The 18034-nt window shown below is 41.3% G+C and overlaps 5 protein-coding genes across 5 annotated transcripts in view; 2 read left to right on the forward strand and 3 right to left on the reverse strand.

Annotated features, from left to right (window-relative positions):
* The first annotated feature begins 722 nt into the window (after window positions 1-722).
* Window positions 723-3664, forward strand: LOC108142732 (dnaJ homolog subfamily C member 2). Its single transcript, XM_017266757.1, has 3 exons — window positions 723-1174; window positions 1267-1412; window positions 1983-3664. Exons 1-3 carry the CDS (start codon window positions 903-905, stop codon window positions 3539-3541), a joined length of 1977 nt encoding a protein of 658 aa, XP_017122246.1. The 5' UTR covers window positions 723-902; the 3' UTR covers window positions 3542-3664.
* On the reverse strand, window positions 3604-5559 carry LOC108142733 (islet cell autoantigen 1). The gene is made up of 3 exons (XM_017266758.2): window positions 4893-5559; window positions 4236-4475; window positions 3604-4178 (listed from the first exon to the last, which is right to left on the reverse strand). Exons 1-3 carry the CDS (start codon window positions 5472-5474, stop codon window positions 3762-3764), a joined length of 1239 nt encoding a protein of 412 aa, XP_017122247.1. The 5' UTR covers window positions 5475-5559; the 3' UTR covers window positions 3604-3761.
* A 689-nt stretch (window positions 5560-6248) lies between these two features.
* Window positions 6249-18034, forward strand: part of LOC108142567 — a 61377-nt gene continuing 49591 nt past the window's right edge. The window contains exon 1 of the mRNA XM_017266517.2: window positions 6249-6544. The gene's annotated coding sequence lies outside the window, so the exon portion shown is untranslated. The remainder of the gene's footprint in view (window positions 6545-18034) is intronic.
* Window positions 13214-14312, reverse strand: LOC108142571 (probable serine/threonine-protein kinase DDB_G0276181). The gene is given in 3 exon segments (XM_017266521.2): window positions 13214-13464; window positions 13467-13728; window positions 13731-14312. Coding segments are annotated over 3 exon segments (465 nt in total). The 5' UTR covers window positions 13779-14312; the 3' UTR covers window positions 13214-13309.
* Window positions 15373-15606, reverse strand: LOC108142570. The gene is given in 3 exon segments (XM_017266520.1): window positions 15373-15401; window positions 15404-15501; window positions 15503-15606. Coding segments are annotated over 3 exon segments (231 nt in total).

Genomic DNA, 18034 nt, shown 5'->3' on the forward strand with positions numbered 1-18034 from the left:
AACCGTATGTGTAAATAGACTAAGTGTAACATATTTTACGAATATCTATATGTAAAAAGACGGACGTGTGTTACTAAAATGAGAAATTGATTATGGAAAATAAAGGATGTTATATTATTATAGCCAAAAAACTTTAAGCACATAAATTGTAATTACATAAAAATATACAAATAAATGTGATCAATAAAACCGATTAAAATGTACAGGAGTTTTCTATAGTTAACTTATCTAGACTAACTTATATCAATAAAACCTAAGTGACTTGCTGACTGATCAATTAAATCGAAGATGGGGTTCGGTTCCTAAATTTTTCGCTGTTGATGTCTATGGAAATATACTGGGTATTTTTGAGCTAAAAAATTTATCCAAAGTCAAAAGATAATAATTTAATCAAATGTCTTTAATAAGAAAATATTCCTAAAATCGAATTTATTCATTCAAAAAATTAAAAACAAGAATAAGAATAACCAGTGAAACTCAAATGTCTACCAAAATTAAAGACCCCTTGAAGAACCCCAAAATCACGGGAAATGTACAAAATAACTATCAAATGTTGATTATTAGAAAGTCTGTTACGGCGAAATAAACTTCTTTCAAGTCCCTTGATCATATTTCAAATCAGGGTAAACAGCGCGCCGAAAAACCAAATGTGGCAACATCGTATGTTAGCATTCGTGCTAGAACGCGGTACGGTCACACCAGAAGGCGACGCGTGGCAACTCTAGAGCCCGTCCGTTTCCCGCCCTTCGCAACACTGGTGCCAAACACATGCGGTGCTGCGGAAAAGTGTGATTATTTTATCTCGATTTCGTCGATTTGAAGGCATCGCTCGCGAAATTTAGAGTGAACCACAGAGTGGCGGTGTATGCGAACAGCCAGCGGACAAGCGGGACGCACTTGAGATGACGAGCGGTACGGTAACAATGACGGCGGGAGGAGCGGTGGAGGTGCAGCTGCCGCTCAAGGTCGCCCGCCGGAGAATCGAGCGCGTTGGCTTCGCATACTTTGCGCAACGGCGCCAATTTCTAGCGCCCGGCGGCGTGGAGCGCAGCGACAGCGATGAGAAGTTGGAGGGCGTCGGCGAGGAGGTGGACATCAGCTACCTGAAGTCCCTGGATCCCAAGGAGTGGAAGGACCAGGATCACTACGCCATTCTGGGTCTGGGCAAGCTCAGGTAAGTCGGCCAGCACGTGTTTGGCCTAGTTTTAAGTCATTTATTTATAACCTTTCGCTATGTAACACTTGATTTAAAATTCATTCAATCAGGTACGAGGCCAGCGACGATGACATTCGACGGGCCTATAGACGCATGGTCCTGCTGCATCATCCCGACAAGCGGAAAGCCAAGGGCGAGGAGGTCATCCAGGACGACGACTACTTCACATGCATAACCAAAGCCTACGAGATACTGGGTGGGTGTCACGGTCATGTCCTTGCTAGGTCCTTGTAGCGAATCCTTGCGATCCCACAAGGTTATTCGGTAGTCGATTATATATATTATAGCCTTTTCATGAGTTACATTTAACACTCTTGGCGTAAAATCCAGCAAATGACTGGAAAATCCTTTTATACAGGATACTTCATGTCCCATTGTGCACAGAAATCGATTGTTAAACCTTAAATATCGTTTGTGTTTCTAATATAATGATAGGTAAATGGAGAATCTTCCTTTGTGTAGCTGACAATTTCAGTGGCTAGCCAACTGCTAATAATTAGGTCAACCTGTTGTGTATTTTAATGCAAAATACCATAACTAAATGAAAGGATACTGTCTGGACTCTATAAAAAAACTCTATCCTTAAGCTTTCTATTGATAAAGTTAAAAATAGGAATAGTTTAATTAAAAAAGAATGCAAGGTTTTTACTTAGTGCGATTATATAATTACTTAATCATTCGGACAATGAAAATTATAGCCGACCAGTTTAAAATGTTCCCGTTGAACCCAAATTCGACTTGATTATTAATCCCCTTTTGTTTGCAGGCACATCCAAGCCACGTCGCAGCTTTGACTCCGTGGATCCCGAGTTCGACGACTCGCTGCCCTCACAGAACGAAATCGATGGCGACTACTTTGGCGTATTCAACAAATACTTCACACTTAACGGCCGCTGGAGCGAGAAGCCACATGTGCCCGCATTTGGGCAGGTGGACGCCAAGCGTGAGGAGGTGGAGCGCTTCTACAACTTCTGGTACGACTTCAAGTCGTGGCGAGAGTTCAGCTACCTGGACGAGGAGGACAAGGAGAAGGGACAGGATCGCGACGAGCGGCGCTGGATCGAGAAGGAGAACAGGACGGCGCGGATCAAGCGCAAGAAGGAGGAGATGTCGCGCATCCGGGCGCTTGTCGATTTGGCCTACAACAACGACAAGCGCATTCAGCGCTTCAAGCAGGAGGAGAAGGATCGCAAGGCAGCGGCCAAGCGGGCCAAAATGGACGCCGTCCAGGCCCAAAAGGCCGAGGCGGATCGTGCTGTGAGAGAAGCGGCTTTGGCCAAGGAGAAGGCCGAAAAGGCCGAGCAGAAACGCATCGAGCAGATCCGCATCGAACGCGAGCAGCAGAAGAAGTTGCTCAAGAAGGAGCGCAAAACACTGCGCGACAAGGTCAAGGACTGCAAGTATTATGCCAAGAACGACAAGGATCAGCTGAAGCACATGGAGGGCACCGAAAAGATCTGCGAGACCTTCAATCTGGCCGAGCTGCAAGCCCTCAACAAGGCCATGGAAACGAAGGGCCGTGAATCGTTTGTGGCCGCCCTGCAAACAGCCGACCAAAAGATTGCCGCCGAGCTGGAGGAGATCAACCAGACGCAGGCCAAGAAGCTGGTCAGTGCAGCGGCCACGCCGAAAGGCGTCAAGGAGGTCAAGAAGGGCGAACTCTGGAGCAACGAGAACGTCCAGCTGCTGATCAAGGCGGTCAATTTGTTTCCTGCTGGCACTGCCCAACGCTGGGATGTCATCGCCACGTTCATCAATCAGCACAGTCCGGGAAACACTGTCCTTGTGAATGCCAGGGATGTGCTGAATAAAGCCAAGGCGCTCCAGAACACGGATCACTCGAAGAGCTCCCTCAAGACGCAGGCCAACGATGCGGCCTTCGCCAGTTTCGAGAAGTCCAAGAAGGATGTGCAGACCTGCAATGATATAACGCTGGGCGAGGAGACGCCGGCCCAGGCGAGCAAGGAGAACGTGAAACAGAACGGAGTAGATCATAAAGTGAACAATCAGTCGGCCAAGCAAAATGGCAATTCAACGACTCCGGCTCCAACAGCTGATGCTGGTCCCGCAACAGCAGCAGCAGCAGCGGCTCCGGTCACAAATGGAAATTCGAGTGCTGGTGGTGGTGCCTCCAAGACCTGGACCAAGGAGGAGCAAGCCCTGCTCGAGCAGGCCATCAAAACCTATCCAACGACGACGCCCGATCGCTGGGATCGCATCGCCGCCTGCATACCGAATCGCAGTAAAAAGGATTGCCTGCGTCGCGTCAAGGAGCTGGTCGAGCTGGTTAACTCCAAGAAGGAGGCGCAGGCGGCGGTCAAATGAGTGGGGCTCCTGCCCTGACGCCACCTGCCACTCGTCCGCCTCATCCACTTCTAGCTGCTGTGTCCCATATAAATTTTATTTAAATAAAACATAAAAAGTTTTTGAACGTTTAGCGAAAAGTTACATCCAAAGTTTTTCCATTTTGACTAGCTAAATGTCACAGGTATATCCAGATCCAGACGTATATATATATATATATGTTCTGTAAGGGAGGGCAATCTTATGTCTGTTCGGCCACACTACGTCCGCCGCTCATTTTCAAATCAAAGGCTTGCGGATTGGCCAGGGGATCCAAGTCGGCGAAGAGATCAAGCCAGGGATTGTTGGTGGACTGGGATTTGCTGGCAGCCGGGTTGGTAGGAGCTCCACTTGCCTTCGAATCCTTGGCTGGGTGGCTCGTTAAGGGTTGTTGATGCTGCTGACTGAAGAGGCGCGACCATAGCTTGTTATTGCTGCTGTTTTGGGCAGGTGGCTCTTCATCCAGGGGCGCATCAATCAGCGGACTGTCCTCCAGCTGCTTGGAAAGCTCAATCAGCAAGGATTCATTGTCGCCGCAGGCAGTGGCAGGTTCGCTTGGTTTCTCCCCTTCGGATTCCTTTGTTTCCGGCTCTTCCACCACCTTGTCCTGGTACTCATTCTGCAAATTGCATTATTATCAAGGGTTTTAAGGGGCTTAGTTCGGGGTTATAGTTACGGCAAAGAACAACGACTGATCCTTGTCCACAGCTTCAATTGGCGGCACTTCCTCACTGGGACCTTCATTTTGGGACAGTTCCTTCAGCACACAAAAATCGTACTTGGGCTTCAGAATCAGGGCCTTCGATATGGTCTGGAATGTGGAGGCGGCCTTCTGGGCAAAGTTTTTCAATTCGGTCACATAGGCCACCAGGGCATGGGAATACATGTTGCAGCGGGCGGCGGCCAGTAAATCAATCTGGAAAGGATTCAAATCGTAGATTAAAGTAATGTCTTATAAATAAGAACAATAAGAACATAAATTCCTCTATATAAGCTGGTATGAGATTCTACATGCTACAGAACAGTATTCATATTTTTGTATCTTATAAAATAGTAATAGTTATTGGATATAACCCATTTACCATATGGTAAGGTCTTGGTGGCTCAAATAGGAAAGTCATTCTATAATGATAACAAATCATAAACCATAATAACACCTAATATACACTTATTATTATACAATATGGGAGTTATGTAGGACAGTTTATTATGAGATCCCTGGACATAAGTTATCCCTATTAAAAAAAAACTTATAATAAAATCTTTAAGAACTAAGAAGCTACATATGTATTCCTTTGGAATATAGGGAATCCCCAAAAGCACCCTCCCTCACCTTCTGAATGGAATCCATGGAGTAGCCATCAAAGTTATGCTTGGCCATGCGCACATGGGTCTGTGCCGTACGGAACTTGTCCAGACCCTTGCCCGTATCGGGATCCAGTTCCTGGCTGGCGGACTTCATCCAGGAGAGAGCGGCACGGTATTCCGTGCGCTCCTTCTCCATCGACTGGAGCGTCTGCTCCGTGTCCTTGACCGCTCGACACCGGAACACATCCACCTCGTGCTGGAGGCGCAGGAGCGGCACACGAACGCACATCCTTTGCTGACCGGCGAAGGACACCGCCTTACCCGTGTGGGCGATACTGCCGCCCGTCGTCCTGCTCCGCTTTCCCGCCTCCTTCAGGAACCGCCCGAAAACACACTCCTCCTGCGACAGGATGCAAAGGCGCTCCTGGTATTGGTCGATGATTTTGCACAGGTTCAAGCTGGTGTCCGATATCGATTTGAACACCTCGATCTTGGAATCCAGCTCCGCGTCCGAGGATATTACGTGCTTGTCCTCCTTCGTCCCCAGCTTGCGCTGCACAACCTTCTTGGTTATCCAGAACTGGTGCTGAACCTCCGATTTGAGCATATTTTCGCCGTTTTGCGTTCCAGTTTTCAGCTGCGGGTGCGGGTGATTTTTCGCCACTTGGTGGGGGGTATGATGTATCGTTATTTTTCGATTAGTGTGCGAGCTTTGCAGCACTAACATTACGGTCACACTAAATGTGTTATACCCAATTCACACTGGCGGATACTTTTCGTCCTTTCTCAACCCGGTACTCATAGGCATTGCCATACGCCTAAAATGAACTGTGAGTGAACGATCTTCAGGCTCTAGTGAAAGAATAAACAATTGTAGAACATTTCTTGAATAAAAAATGTATGGAAAAACTGTCCCGAACCAATTGATACCACTTTTATTAAAAGATTCCCAAAATATTGCAGCGAAAGTTTGTTAAGATTGTAAATCATAATTTTAAACTATAAATATATCATAATCTCTTTACCATATAAATAATATTTCGATAATAGTTGGGAGCAGGCGGAATAAACGTGAATTGTTTTTAGTTTGTTAACAAAACAACATAATTTTGTTTAAAAGTTTGACGAAAGTTTGCTCTCGCTCCCTCTCTCTCTCTCTCTCTCTCTCTCTCTTAGCTGACAAACGGATTTCCTTACTAGGCTTAAAGTTTAACATCAATGTTATCAATTTTACATGACGAGAGAGGAGAGAGTAGAGATGGACAAGCATCGATGGTTACCGCCAATCATCGATGAAACAGATGTTTTGAAAACATCGATTACATCGATGTAAGCATTGGTGTTTCTCCACCTCTAACGCGGGCAATGGAAAAGTGTTCATTCGGTGTCAGAACTCTCGTTGGCTTTCTATCTCTCGCTTTTCCCCTTCGAACCAATCCAACCCAACATTTGTATTTACGCAAGTGCTTTTCCTTCGCGTCGCGAGTTTTCCTCGTTTGTTTACCTCCGATTACCGCTGTGTGTGTGTGCTTGGATCTTAAATACATGCGTATTTATGTGTTAGCCGGTGGCTAAAGTTCGAGTTTTGAGTTGTTATCTTTTTGAGACTGCAACATTGCAATTGCAAAATTGAAAGCGGCACATTTTCTTCTGCGGCTTTGCTAATTTGCTGAACAGGTATGTTTGGGCTTATTTTCGTGCATTTATGAAATACAGTTACTTTCCGATGCTGCACACTCACATACATATGTACACACGCACGAGAAGAAAGTGAAGAAGTGTGTGCGTGTGCAAAGGTTAGTACTTTGCTTGCCACTAATAAAAAAAACGGGTTGTGAGGTAAAGTTTTTGCCACCTGCATACGCGGGTGTGTGTGTTTTGAATCCAACTGTGTGTGTGAGTGATCCAGCTTAATTGATTAGGCAAAAAAAAAAAAGATAACGCACCTTAAGACACAATAAAACAACAACACCAACAGCCCGTGACATGGCGGCTTCTTTTTTGGTTTTCTTTTGAGTTCCCTAAAATTACACTAAAAAAACAGGTTCATATTGTCAAAAGTAGACTGTATACAATTTTATAAAAAAAGCATTTTAATTGAGGTATTAACATTATATTATTAATAAACAAGCAAACGTAAGCTTTCCCATTATATACAAATGTATACAGTATCAAAAAGTCTTTAAACGAAATTTAAGGACTTTAAAGTTTTACAAATGTTTAGACTTATAAATTTACAAACAAGTCAACCTCGAAAAATGTCTGATATTTCTGTGACACCTCAGTGTATAAAATATTATATATACATATATAAATTTCAATGTGGAGTGTCACAGAGATCTCTATTGCTCCTATATTATCCGTTTCAAAGCAATCTTAATTTTCTTTTCCGTGCACTGAAGATCTTAAGCCGCTGGTGCAATTAGATTCGGTTGCGGCCACTGAGCACCACGAAACAGCCAAACAAAAAGGCCACCAACTACAATGAAATCATCGAAACAACAAAAAATAAAGAGGCAGCCAGAAGAACTCGAAGTTGAGGGAAAAAGGTCACGGCACTTGCTGCTTGCTAAGCTTTAATGGGCCGCCTTGGGCCGAGCAAACAACAACAAACAATTGTTTATTGCAAGCGGGCACCTTGTTAACCCATCTCTGTCTCTCTCTCTCTCTCTCTCTCTCTCTCACTCTTTTCCGTATCTCTTTCTTTTATTTGTTATTAAAAGCCAACAAAGATTTCTCTGCATCTGCAACCTGACACAGATGGTGTTTTTCTAGTGGATACTGTCATCGGACGGCATTAATCAATAATATTTGAAATCAGAACAGCGCCAAGCTGTCTGTCTCTGTCTTTGGGCACCTCCTGCTCCCACACTGTATACCCCTTCTTGTACCACCACCCTCTCATAACAACAATACGGGTTAACTTCCTTAAGCAGAACATGGCCAATAAATCGAAAAAAGCTAACAAACTAAAAAATCCTTTATTTTATTGCAATTGATTGACGTTCATTTGATTATCTTATCCATCAATGTCCAACGTACAAGATGAAATGCGGGCTCATAAAATTTACCATTTATATATATTTATGTTGTTTACTTTCAATGCTAAGAAAAGTTTAAGCGATTATTTGTAAGCACAATATTAAATTTATTATGGTTGAATAAATAAATTGGTCTGCCTAATTAAGGAATTATTACAAACTTGCTTCGAGTTTTAATAAAATAAACTCAATACGAACTCGATTTGGTCTTTGCAATTGTATAAATATAACCATAATTTCAATAATTAACCATTAAGAGAAACACATTTTTATGTTGGCTTTAAACTGAGCATTGCATACAAAATTTTGATTAAGTATAACTATTGTAGTTATTTTCAAACAAGCTAAGTCAATTTGAACTTAATTCGCTTTTTATAAAACAACTTGCTTAAAATGCAGTAAAATTCCATAATGAATCATAAGATTAAAAATATTTTTAAGATGATAAACTAAACGTACTTCCAAAAACAATCCATAAAATAATTTTTAAACTTGTATAAAACTTGATTGGCATTTACTGGCAAATTACTCAATCTGAAACTACCTTTTTTGCTACCAATGCCTTTTAATAAGTTTTGATTTCTTATTATTTAGTTAAAATTTTGAGGCTTTAATTATTCGAATTTTGTTTGGTTTAGGGATGTTGCACTGTCTCAAAGTTTTCTGTTTCAGTTGCTTTTGCATATTTTCTCACAGTTCCCGCGGTGCAGAAAAAAAAATGTACAAATTTCTTGCAAATACCTGCACATACATAATTTTGCTCGTTGTTGTTGCCTTTGCAAAATTTGTATCGAGTTACTTTGCTTGCTGCTCTCATTTGCATGCTGCGATATTGTTGCTGTTGTTGTCGTTGCTCTGGTTGCTGTTTTTCCACTGATTATTTCTTGTGTCGCTGCCGCTTGGCGTTGCTGCAACTAAATTGGCCTTAATTGGTTGCCTTTTTGTGGCCAATTTCGTTGTTAGCCCGCTTCAGTTGCAGTTTTTTTTTCAGCCGCTATGAGACCATATTTCTGTTGTCTTGCCTGTTGCACAGTTGTTGCTCTCTTATCGGTCGTAGCCGGCCGGCTGGAAAAGCACTTTTGGCCACTTGTGGCATGCAGCCGAGTGTAATTTTTTATTTGCTGTCTTGTTTCGCTGCCCTTTTTGGCCGGGTCTAATTGCTGCGGAATTGGCTTCGGCTTGGGAAAGGAAACCGAACGGGTGTGTGCCACTGAAATCTCTGTAAAACCCACTAACATTAACGGGAATTGGTGATTTATGATGTAATATTTATGTTTTATGCTTTAACTTTACAATTTGAACTGCCATTATATTTTATCATTTGTGTTCACAAATCTCATTTAAAAATTACTTCCTTAAAAAAGGTATAAAAATCTTAAAATAGAGTGTGCTTTGAAAATAGAGTGTTACATTAATGGATAAATATTGTAGATTTAAATTTTTAACACTTTGTTTCAAAAATAAATACTATTGTATATATATATAACATTTGAAGAAAGCTTTTGAAGTTATAATTATTTTGTGTTTTACTAAAAATATTTTATTATTTTATTAATAGTTTTAACATCACAAGCAAATTACAAGCACTCGCTGCGGTAGCTTTAATTGCCATTATGTTTTGCCAAAAAGACGGCTATATATCAAGGATGCAATAACCCTGTGGGAGGTAGTTTTGAAGATCTAAAATCTAAGGTTTTTATTTATTTTTTTAATGAGTGTTTGCTTGTATTAAACATTCCGTAACGAGAGCATTAACCATTCGACGCGTTATGTGGCTAATGTGATATTTCCCAATTTTATACGTTTTGCCGTCTGCTCGCGTTTTTTCATCTGTTTGCATTTTTAATGCGCGCTTGCAAGGCTTATTTGATTTAATTAGCCAGTCAGGCAGGCCAGCAGCAGCCGGTGAGCCAAGTTTTCATTATTGTTTGCAAATTGTGGGAAAAAATGCACCGATCCCCCGCCACTTCCTCCACCATCACAGCACTGCGTTTTACAGTCGCAAAAGTTTTTGGTGGCGATTATGCAATCGAAGCTCTGGAACCAGCCAATAAATCAAAATGCCATTCTCAAGACTCCAGTGGCTGCTGCTGCAAGTGCCACATGCAGCAAAAAAAAAACAACAACAATGAGCTGGGGCCCAGTATTCAGAGCATGTCAATGTGGGCCTCCGGTAATACTAGCCCAACTCCCCCTACTTCCGCTCCGGTCGCCCTCTTAAAGGCCCACACACTTTTTAATGCACTTACAAAAATTGAAGATAAAACTTTTGAACTAATACTAAGACGTTTAAATGCATACACTAGCTAAAAATCGAATTAATCCAACTGTTATTGTATCTTCATGCAAGTAAAGTTTGTAGGACAAATATATCATACCTTAGGGAAAAAAATAGCTTCAATTTGTAGCCGCAATGAAACCCGTATTTGAACTACAATAAACATTAAAAGTTTTTTTTATTAATACGCATGCTCTTTGCTTCTAGTGAGGGCAATGTATTTCGACAAATGGCGCCACCTAAAACTCCGATTATTAAGTTCAAAATTTGTTTCTTGAATATCTAATAGTTGATGAAAGATGTTTTAAACACTTTCCTATTTAAATAAAGAATGGTGTAATGTACGTATTTAAAATGTCTAATATTTTCGCCTGTGTACAACATTTACCGTTTTGGCAAGGTCTGCCGGCCAGCTGCCAGTTGGTCTCGATCTCCCAGATTCTTGCCACTTGCCACATGTGCCGCCACCCATTGCACAATCGCAGAATGTGCGGCTGTCCTGCTGTCCTGCTGTCCCGCTGTCAATAAGCCAACAAAGCTAGTTTATTGAGTCGTCGTCGTAGTCGTCGCCGGTTCTCTGCACTCAGTTAACCCAACCTGTCATGCCCACGCGTCGAGGCCAAGTGGCCTGGGCCTGAAAAGCATCCGAGTGGCCACTTTATTCGGTTTGTCATACTATATACCCATGCCTATTTAATGCGGTGCATATGGGCACTGGAAAGGAAAGTGTTCTCCGGGTGTCCGAAGGTGTGAGATACGAAAAGGTATCAGTTAACCACTTTAAGTCCGGCCAATTGTTCTCAACGCCTTGCGAATCAAGAAAGAAAACACCAGATGAGTCAAGTTGTCTTCAAAAAATCCTTCAACTTTTCTGTTTAAATTCAAAACGTTAATATACATTTACTTCGTAGCTCAAAAATCCTTGAAACTTTAAGTTTTAACAGACATAATCTTAAATTGCTATTTTATTTGCTAATTGTGGCACTTCTAGTTTTAAAACCAAAATACTTTATATTTTGATTGCTCGCAAATTAAGCTTATTGCGGCTGCAATCGCTTATGAGTGTATTAAAGGAAAACATTCTGAAAACTACATTTTCGAATTTTTGAAGTTAAGTAATACTATAAACTTCAACTGTAAAAGAAAGAATAAGAATCATTTTACATTTTTACACGACTTTTGCTTTGTTTATGTATTAAGGAATCAACATTTTTTATTCTCCTCTTCTTAACGGCTTTGATAAATAGATTTTTACTTGCTCTTGAGTATTAAAGAATTGAACAGTTTTCTGATTAGATGCCAATCAAGATATTTTGATAGGTAACAATCTAAAATCAAGTGCTAAAAGTCTTGAGCGTACATCAAGACTGTGGTAGCCTCTTCTGCCATTGTTGCCTTTGATGAATGGACTTTGCGATTCTCATGGGTAATTCCATGGTCGAGCACTAACGTTTTCCTGTCATTTCCTGCCAGCGTTTTGCTGATTAAGTTTCAATTTGAATTCGAGTTCTGGGCGGGAAGTGTGTGGGGTCAGAGCCGGTGGGGCAACAACCCATGGGCAGATGACCCAATTGCCGCCAGTCCAAGACCACTCACACAGCTATAGCCACAGTCACGGATTCAGATGCGCTCCTAGAAGCCTCCTACATGGAAGTTTGCTGCTCGAGTTTGCCTGATCGACTGACCCACTAAAAAGCCTTCGGCGGCCGGGGGGGAAAACGGACTTAAATATAGCTATCAGGCTTTAAGTGGCAGCCAGTGCCGCCTGAGCAAATTTATTGAATCTCATTGGGCAGCTTTCTATACTTTCTCGCTCGCACTGGCAGAAAGGGGAAAAATCGCCAGCGATTTGTTTATTGCGGAAGAAGTGAAAAGTGCGCGGCCAAATCTCACCCCGTCTTAATGCTCGTGCATTAATTTGTCTTAGACATTTCAAAGGCATCTCGCGGATGCGTATCTTGCGGTTTTTGTGGTCACTGGGATATTTACATTTCGTACGGCGAGTGCCATATCGATATATGTATGTGGCTAGATGAATCCAATGAATTGGCTAAAATGAGCTTCATCTCATTTTTCCTTTGGCCACAAAAGTGCGTTTTAATTAACCCACGCGGCGACCTGGCCAATTACTTTCTGCCTGCTTCTGCTTTTTGCCGAGGATCGAACACTCGGGATTCACTTCGCCATGACTTTCACTTTCTCGCCCCGAATAGCGGCAACGAAGGGGCTAAGGGGAAAGGCAAAAAAGGCAAAAAGGCGGCGGCGGCGGTGGCGGTGGAGGGTTAATGAGGATGCCACATTGCTGCACATTTCGTGCCGCTTCATTGTGATTATCTTGTTGAAGAGATTCAAACTGTGGCAGCCGCTTTCATGTAATTTATTTGTTTATTGTCTTGGCCAGGGCCAGGCCTGAAAACACACTCCCCGGCACACACATTACATTAACCATCGGTCGAATCATCCAACTATCCACAATCCACAATCCACCCACCCAGAGAGGCACCCAACCTCAACCTTCAATTTTGGATGGGCGGCCAGCGTGATTCGTGAGTTTGTTTTTTTTTTTTTTTTTGGTTTATAGCTACCTTAAATGTACGAGCACAATGTTTTATTTCTTATATTATTGTCTTAAAATGTTTTCTATCTTAATAAGAACACAACAGAATCAAAAAAATTCATGTAACGATCCTGTTAATTGTGTATGCAATAACTTTAAAATCGTAAAAATATATGGCTTGAACAGGAGTTTATCACTATATTATCACTATTTTAACAAATAAGATATTTTTCTCAAATTTCTTTAATAAATGCAATCAATTTCTTAGATTGCACATAAAAGTGTTGCTTTCGAATATTAAATTAAAAAAAATTTGCTTGGTGCAATAACATTTTACGACATTTATAACATGCAAAATAATTAAATTCAAATTCAAAACATGATGACAATTTAAAGCTCCTATTGCATAAGCAAGGTACTAATTAAAAATATTGTTTGAAAATGTATTAAAATGATTAGTTGTTTTTTTTGCTAACAATACTTTATTAATATGATTTCAGCTCAGAGCTTGTGTAGATCTCGTGATCACGAGACCATCTCCAGAAATGTGCAGGAGTCTGCTGCTGTTACACTTGCACTTGCCATTTGCTACTTGTACCGCTGCTGCTCTTGTTGCTGCTCTTGTTGCTGGTTGTTTGCCTATCCGCTCGTTTTGTGTGGAATCGCTCACAGTTGTCCGTCCGTTAGGCCGCCAGTCCGCCCATCAGTTGAGTTGGTCCGCTTGTCGCTCCGTTAGCTCGTTAGAGCTGAAGATGAACAAGTTTTTCCTCAACTGGTACTCTAGACTTATTTCTTCATGAAGCCAGGAAGCCAGCGATTTCTCATCTTTGTTGTTGTTGTTGCTGCCGCTGATGTTGCTCTTGTTGCGCTTGTTGTTAATGTTGCTGTTGCTGTTGCTATTGCTATTGCCGGTGTTGATGTTGCAGTTAGTGCTTTCCCTTGATTCAGCGCCACCCGCAACCTCCGACCCCTGAAAACCACCAACATGCCACTCATGCGAGGCGGCTTAATTAGCTCCATGGGCTTTTCTGGCATCTGTACTTTGGCATCTTCGGATTGGGATTGTTTCGCTTTCGTTCTCACATCCCGCCGCTAATGTTTTTCCGAGTGAGTGAGCTTTTCCAACTGCCGTTTTTCGCACACCAATTTCTCACTTGATCAAAAGAAAGTTCCTAGCGATATTGGGTCCTACAAATTTTCGCTTAACCCGAGAGGGAAAGAAAAAATGAAACGGAGTGAAAGAGCTAAGTGCATTTCCTGGAAATAACGTTTCCTCTGCCGCAGTCGGCAGTAAAGCCAGTTCAGTTTTCCTCACTTTTCCGCACATCGACGGCTTTTAACTTGTTTTGCCTTTGGTAACTGTGCAGCTGGGTAAATTTTAAGTTCTAATCCTGAATGAAGCTCAGTGATGCATTTAGATGCTGAAAATAGCATGATGAAGTTTGGTTATTAACTTAAAGGTAATAGATATTGAACATCTTTTCTTTATTTAAAATCTTAACAAAAACTGTTTTCGGCATTTTGAGAATTTTGGTTTAGTATTTATAATAGAATTTCCAAATGACAATATTTAAAAATAAAACTTGTTTGCTAACAAGTCATTGTTACTTTAAATTTAAATTAAATTATGTACATACAACAACAAATTAACTAAATCAATAGAAAATAATTATAAGAAACTATTATTACATTAATTTCGTAATGAATGGAACCATTTGACTGAACTTCCAGCATCTTAAATGGAACAAGAAGTGAAAGAGGTAGCCGATATTACTTTCTTTTAAACGATTATCAAAAATTTTATTAGGAAACATTAGCCTAAAATAAAATTTTAGTCTGCCAAGTAGGTACCTAACTAAAATCTCTCGTGTGTAAATCCAATTCTTCTGTTTGAATGCGTTTGCCTTTTCAATTGGCTGCATCTTCCACCTTCTCCGGTTGAGTCATGCGATCTGCCAGAGAAACAGAAGAACGGGCCAGAGAACCCGATCCGAAGTGGAGTTGGGTTTTAGTTTAAGTTTTAGCCGAGAGTCAAGTTGAGTTACGCGGGCACTAAGTAGAGCCAAAGCCAAAACCAACAGCCAAACTCGATTTCAGTTGGCTTTTTCTGACGTTGCGAGTTTCTTTTCGTTTGTTTTCGGTGCCACATTCCCTGCTCGTTGGCCTGTTCGCTTCTCACATGATTAAGCCAGATTGCTTTCAGCTGGCAGCCGGATTGCAGACTGCTCTGCGAATCTGCAAAGACTCTGCCTCTCGGTTTCTGCAGACTGCAGTTGTTTGCCTATTTATAGCACGGCGCTCTGGACTTTGACCACATCTTCGATCCGATGACGCAGCGTCTTTGGTCTTACAGGGAAAAAAACAGATCGAGAATCTATGTTTACATAGCAAAAGGTATTAATTCTATATAATTTCAGGGTCCTACTCAACCATTTTCTAAAATCGATTACAATTATAATTTTGTCAGCTTACATTAATTGCTTAAAACTTTTTAATTATGTTCTAGTATATCAAATGAACATTTCCATATATTTTTCTTTCTATATAAAATTAAAACCCCTGACACTCCTAAACTTAATACAATAATATGTAAATAAATTTGTCTATGTGCAGCGATTTGTGCTACGATTTACATCATCGCCATCCAGCGGGGAATATGTGGATTCCTCGAGTGGAGTTCAAGCCCCTAGAGGTCGTAGAAATCGCAGGGTCCATTGCGAAATCTTTAGCACACTCGAGATCTGCATTCTTATGGGGAGGCATCGGCAGACTTCTTCTGCCCCAAAGACCATTGCGAAATGCAAATATCAACAAATGAGCAAATCGTTTCGTTATTTGTTTGACAGCAACACAAACGTTGCATCAAAGTGGGTAAACAAAGGCTAGAGATGTCGATGGGGATGGAGATGAAGATGCTGAGGCTGAGGCTGATGCAGATGCAGATGAGGATGGAAAATTGAGGAGGCAATGTTACCTTGGAGGCCCCGTCGTGGGCCTGATGAACGGTTGACCCAGTCGAGTGGTTTTGGGCCAGCAAACGCATTCTTTAGGGGGGACTCAACCTCGGACTCGGATTCAATTGATGCTAATTGCTAATTGCATAGTAATTCATTCGATCTAGTCTATTTGCTCTTGGGCTTCCGCATTGAGCCGTTCTATGGACGAATGCAAATCCCGCGCAGATCTTTAATTAAAGCCATCACAAACACTTTTACAAGTGCAAAGGAGGCGTTTGTATTATGAGCTCCGCGTGTGGATTACTCATACGCCCCATCGTCCACACGGACACGCCTCCTCGCGAATCAATGGCAACGCCCCCCGCTTTCGTGGGCCTTTTCCCTGCGTCATGGCACATGAGTCGAGAAAACTCCCAAGGAGGCCAAGTCAAATGCAGAGATATTTATGGCCCAGCATTGATTTCAGCCATTCGAATCCATTGGCAACTGGGTTCTGTGTGAAGTTGTGCTTGATATAACAGTTGATTGGGCGGGGAAATGTAATTTAAAGCAACAACCCCTTAGATTAATCGGAAAACTCAGATCTAATAGAGTTCAATGCATACAGATAGCTAGTTTAATGTTTTTTTCGTTTGTAAAGTAAATATTTTTTTGTAAATTAGAAGACAGAGAATTGCTAGAAATTTTTATTTTATTTTGAAATCTTTTTTCATTAAAAATATTTCTTTATAGTCTAAATAAACCTTGTATTGTTATTAAATTTAAAAACAAAACCTAATCTAAGAAAATAAAATTCTTATTTTTTAAAATTTTGAAAAGTTTAAATTAAGAGCAATGTTTTAAAGGAGAGAATTCCTTAGGCCAAGGACATCAATTTTAATCCAATGGCAATTCTATAAAGTGAATTTTATATTCGCTTTCATAGTGAGTGTGTTTTTCTCTGGTATTCGTTTTTCATGGATTGTTAATTTTCACTTTGTCCGGCTGGCGAAAAAGCACTGGCAAAGAGAATCGGAAAACCTATTTCAAGTTCATGGCTAGAAGCGCCAAAGTACAAATACAACAACGCCCAAGAGCTGCAATTTTTGAATTAGCCAAATTACTATTATTTGCCGCAACACAAGCATGGATACAAAGCCAAAAATTCACATGCAAAAAACAAACGCATAGATACTACAAGTAGACACGGATACAGATACAGATACAGATACGGATACAGATACAGCCTTGTCTGTCTGGCTTTTCGCCTTGGCTCTCAAATTTTTGGCCCTGCAACGTGGCTGAATGATTTAATGTCCTTTTTGGCAGCCACACCCCGAAAATCTCACCCCGCCAACCCTATGCAGTTGTTGTCTAGACTGCGGCAAACGAACTTTAGTTGGTTTTCCACTATTTTCTATTCTCTGTTCTCCATTCTCCATTCTCATTTCTATATTTCTCATTTATTTTACTATTTTTCGGCGAAAAGTGAGTTTTTGCGGGGTTTTTGGCTTTTGTTGCCCAGGAGCTTAAGGACCTTTCCCCCAATTCAATTTATAATGCCGCGACATTTTGCACTTTACTTTGGCTTCGGGTTTGCGTGACTTTCCGGCTTTGCAACAGAAAATACAAACAAAAAAAATTAGCCAAATGATAAAAATTTTTCCTTCGCCTTTATTTCAATTTTAATTCAAAGCGGATTTTGGTATTACCTTGACGGGGTCTCTTTGTTTTGGCTTTTGGGAAAATGGCAGTTGAAGGGGAAGTTCAATGGAGTTCAGTTTTGATATTTGCGTGCCTGGCCACAAAAAGTTTGCGAACGGCTTTAAATGCTGCACAACGATGCGCATTGCCGATAAGGTCGCTCTGCCTCTCAGAAAGGGTTTTGCATTGCATAACACCATCAATCTTTTGACCAGGCTAAAAGCAAAAGCAACAGCATTGGCAGGAGGATAGGCTCTGCCGCAGGCCATATATCATTCACAGTGTCTGGCTCGCTTAACAACATGCAACAGCTTGGAAAACACAGCAACACAGCAATTAAAGCCAATGAATTGACAAGAAACCGCTGGCCTAGGCAAAAATCTGCCAAACAATTGTTATCTACCCAGAGACAATTGCCGCCTTTGTCTTTTTGCAAATTCAGGGTGAGGCCGCCAGCGAAATGTTGGCCAAATTGTGGGGTACTTTTCTGCAATGATTTGCCACTATTTGGTGATAGTTAAAAATAAAATTTCCATATTAAGAGAAGGAATGAATGGAATTGTATATTGGACTGGTTATACAAAACAATGAATGATATCAATACCAGAGGTTTCTCTCGCATTTATTTTTCACCATGCAAACTTTTTGTTA

Source organism: Drosophila elegans, unplaced genomic scaffold (assembly GCF_018152505.1).
Source record: "Drosophila elegans isolate 14027-0461.03 unplaced genomic scaffold, ASM1815250v1 contig_208, whole genome shotgun sequence".
Classification (NCBI taxonomy): domain Eukaryota; kingdom Metazoa; phylum Arthropoda; class Insecta; order Diptera; family Drosophilidae; genus Drosophila; species Drosophila elegans.

Excerpts from the sequence above, each read along its gene's own strand:
- LOC108142732 (XM_017266757.1), top strand. The coding sequence starts at position 903 with ATGACGAGCGGTACGGTAACAATGACGGCGGGAGGAGCGGTGGAGGTG. Across the intron at positions 1,175-1,266 it reads CTGGGTCTGGGCAAGCTCAG|GTACGAGGCCAGCGACGATG; the intron begins GTAAGTCGGCCA and ends TCATTCAATCAG. Across the intron at positions 1,413-1,982 it reads CAAAGCCTACGAGATACTGG|GCACATCCAAGCCACGTCGC; the intron begins GTGGGTGTCACG and ends TTTTGTTTGCAG.
- LOC108142733 (XM_017266758.2), bottom strand. The coding sequence starts at position 5,474 with ATGCTCAAATCGGAGGTTCAGCACCAGTTCTGGATAACCAAGAAGGTT. Across the intron at positions 4,476-4,892 it reads CCATGGATTCCATTCAGAAG|ATTGATTTACTGGCCGCCGC; the intron begins GTGAGGGAGGGT and ends AATCCTTTCCAG. Across the intron at positions 4,179-4,235 it reads ATCAGTCGTTGTTCTTTGCC|AATGAGTACCAGGACAAGGT; the intron begins GTAACTATAACC and ends TGCAATTTGCAG.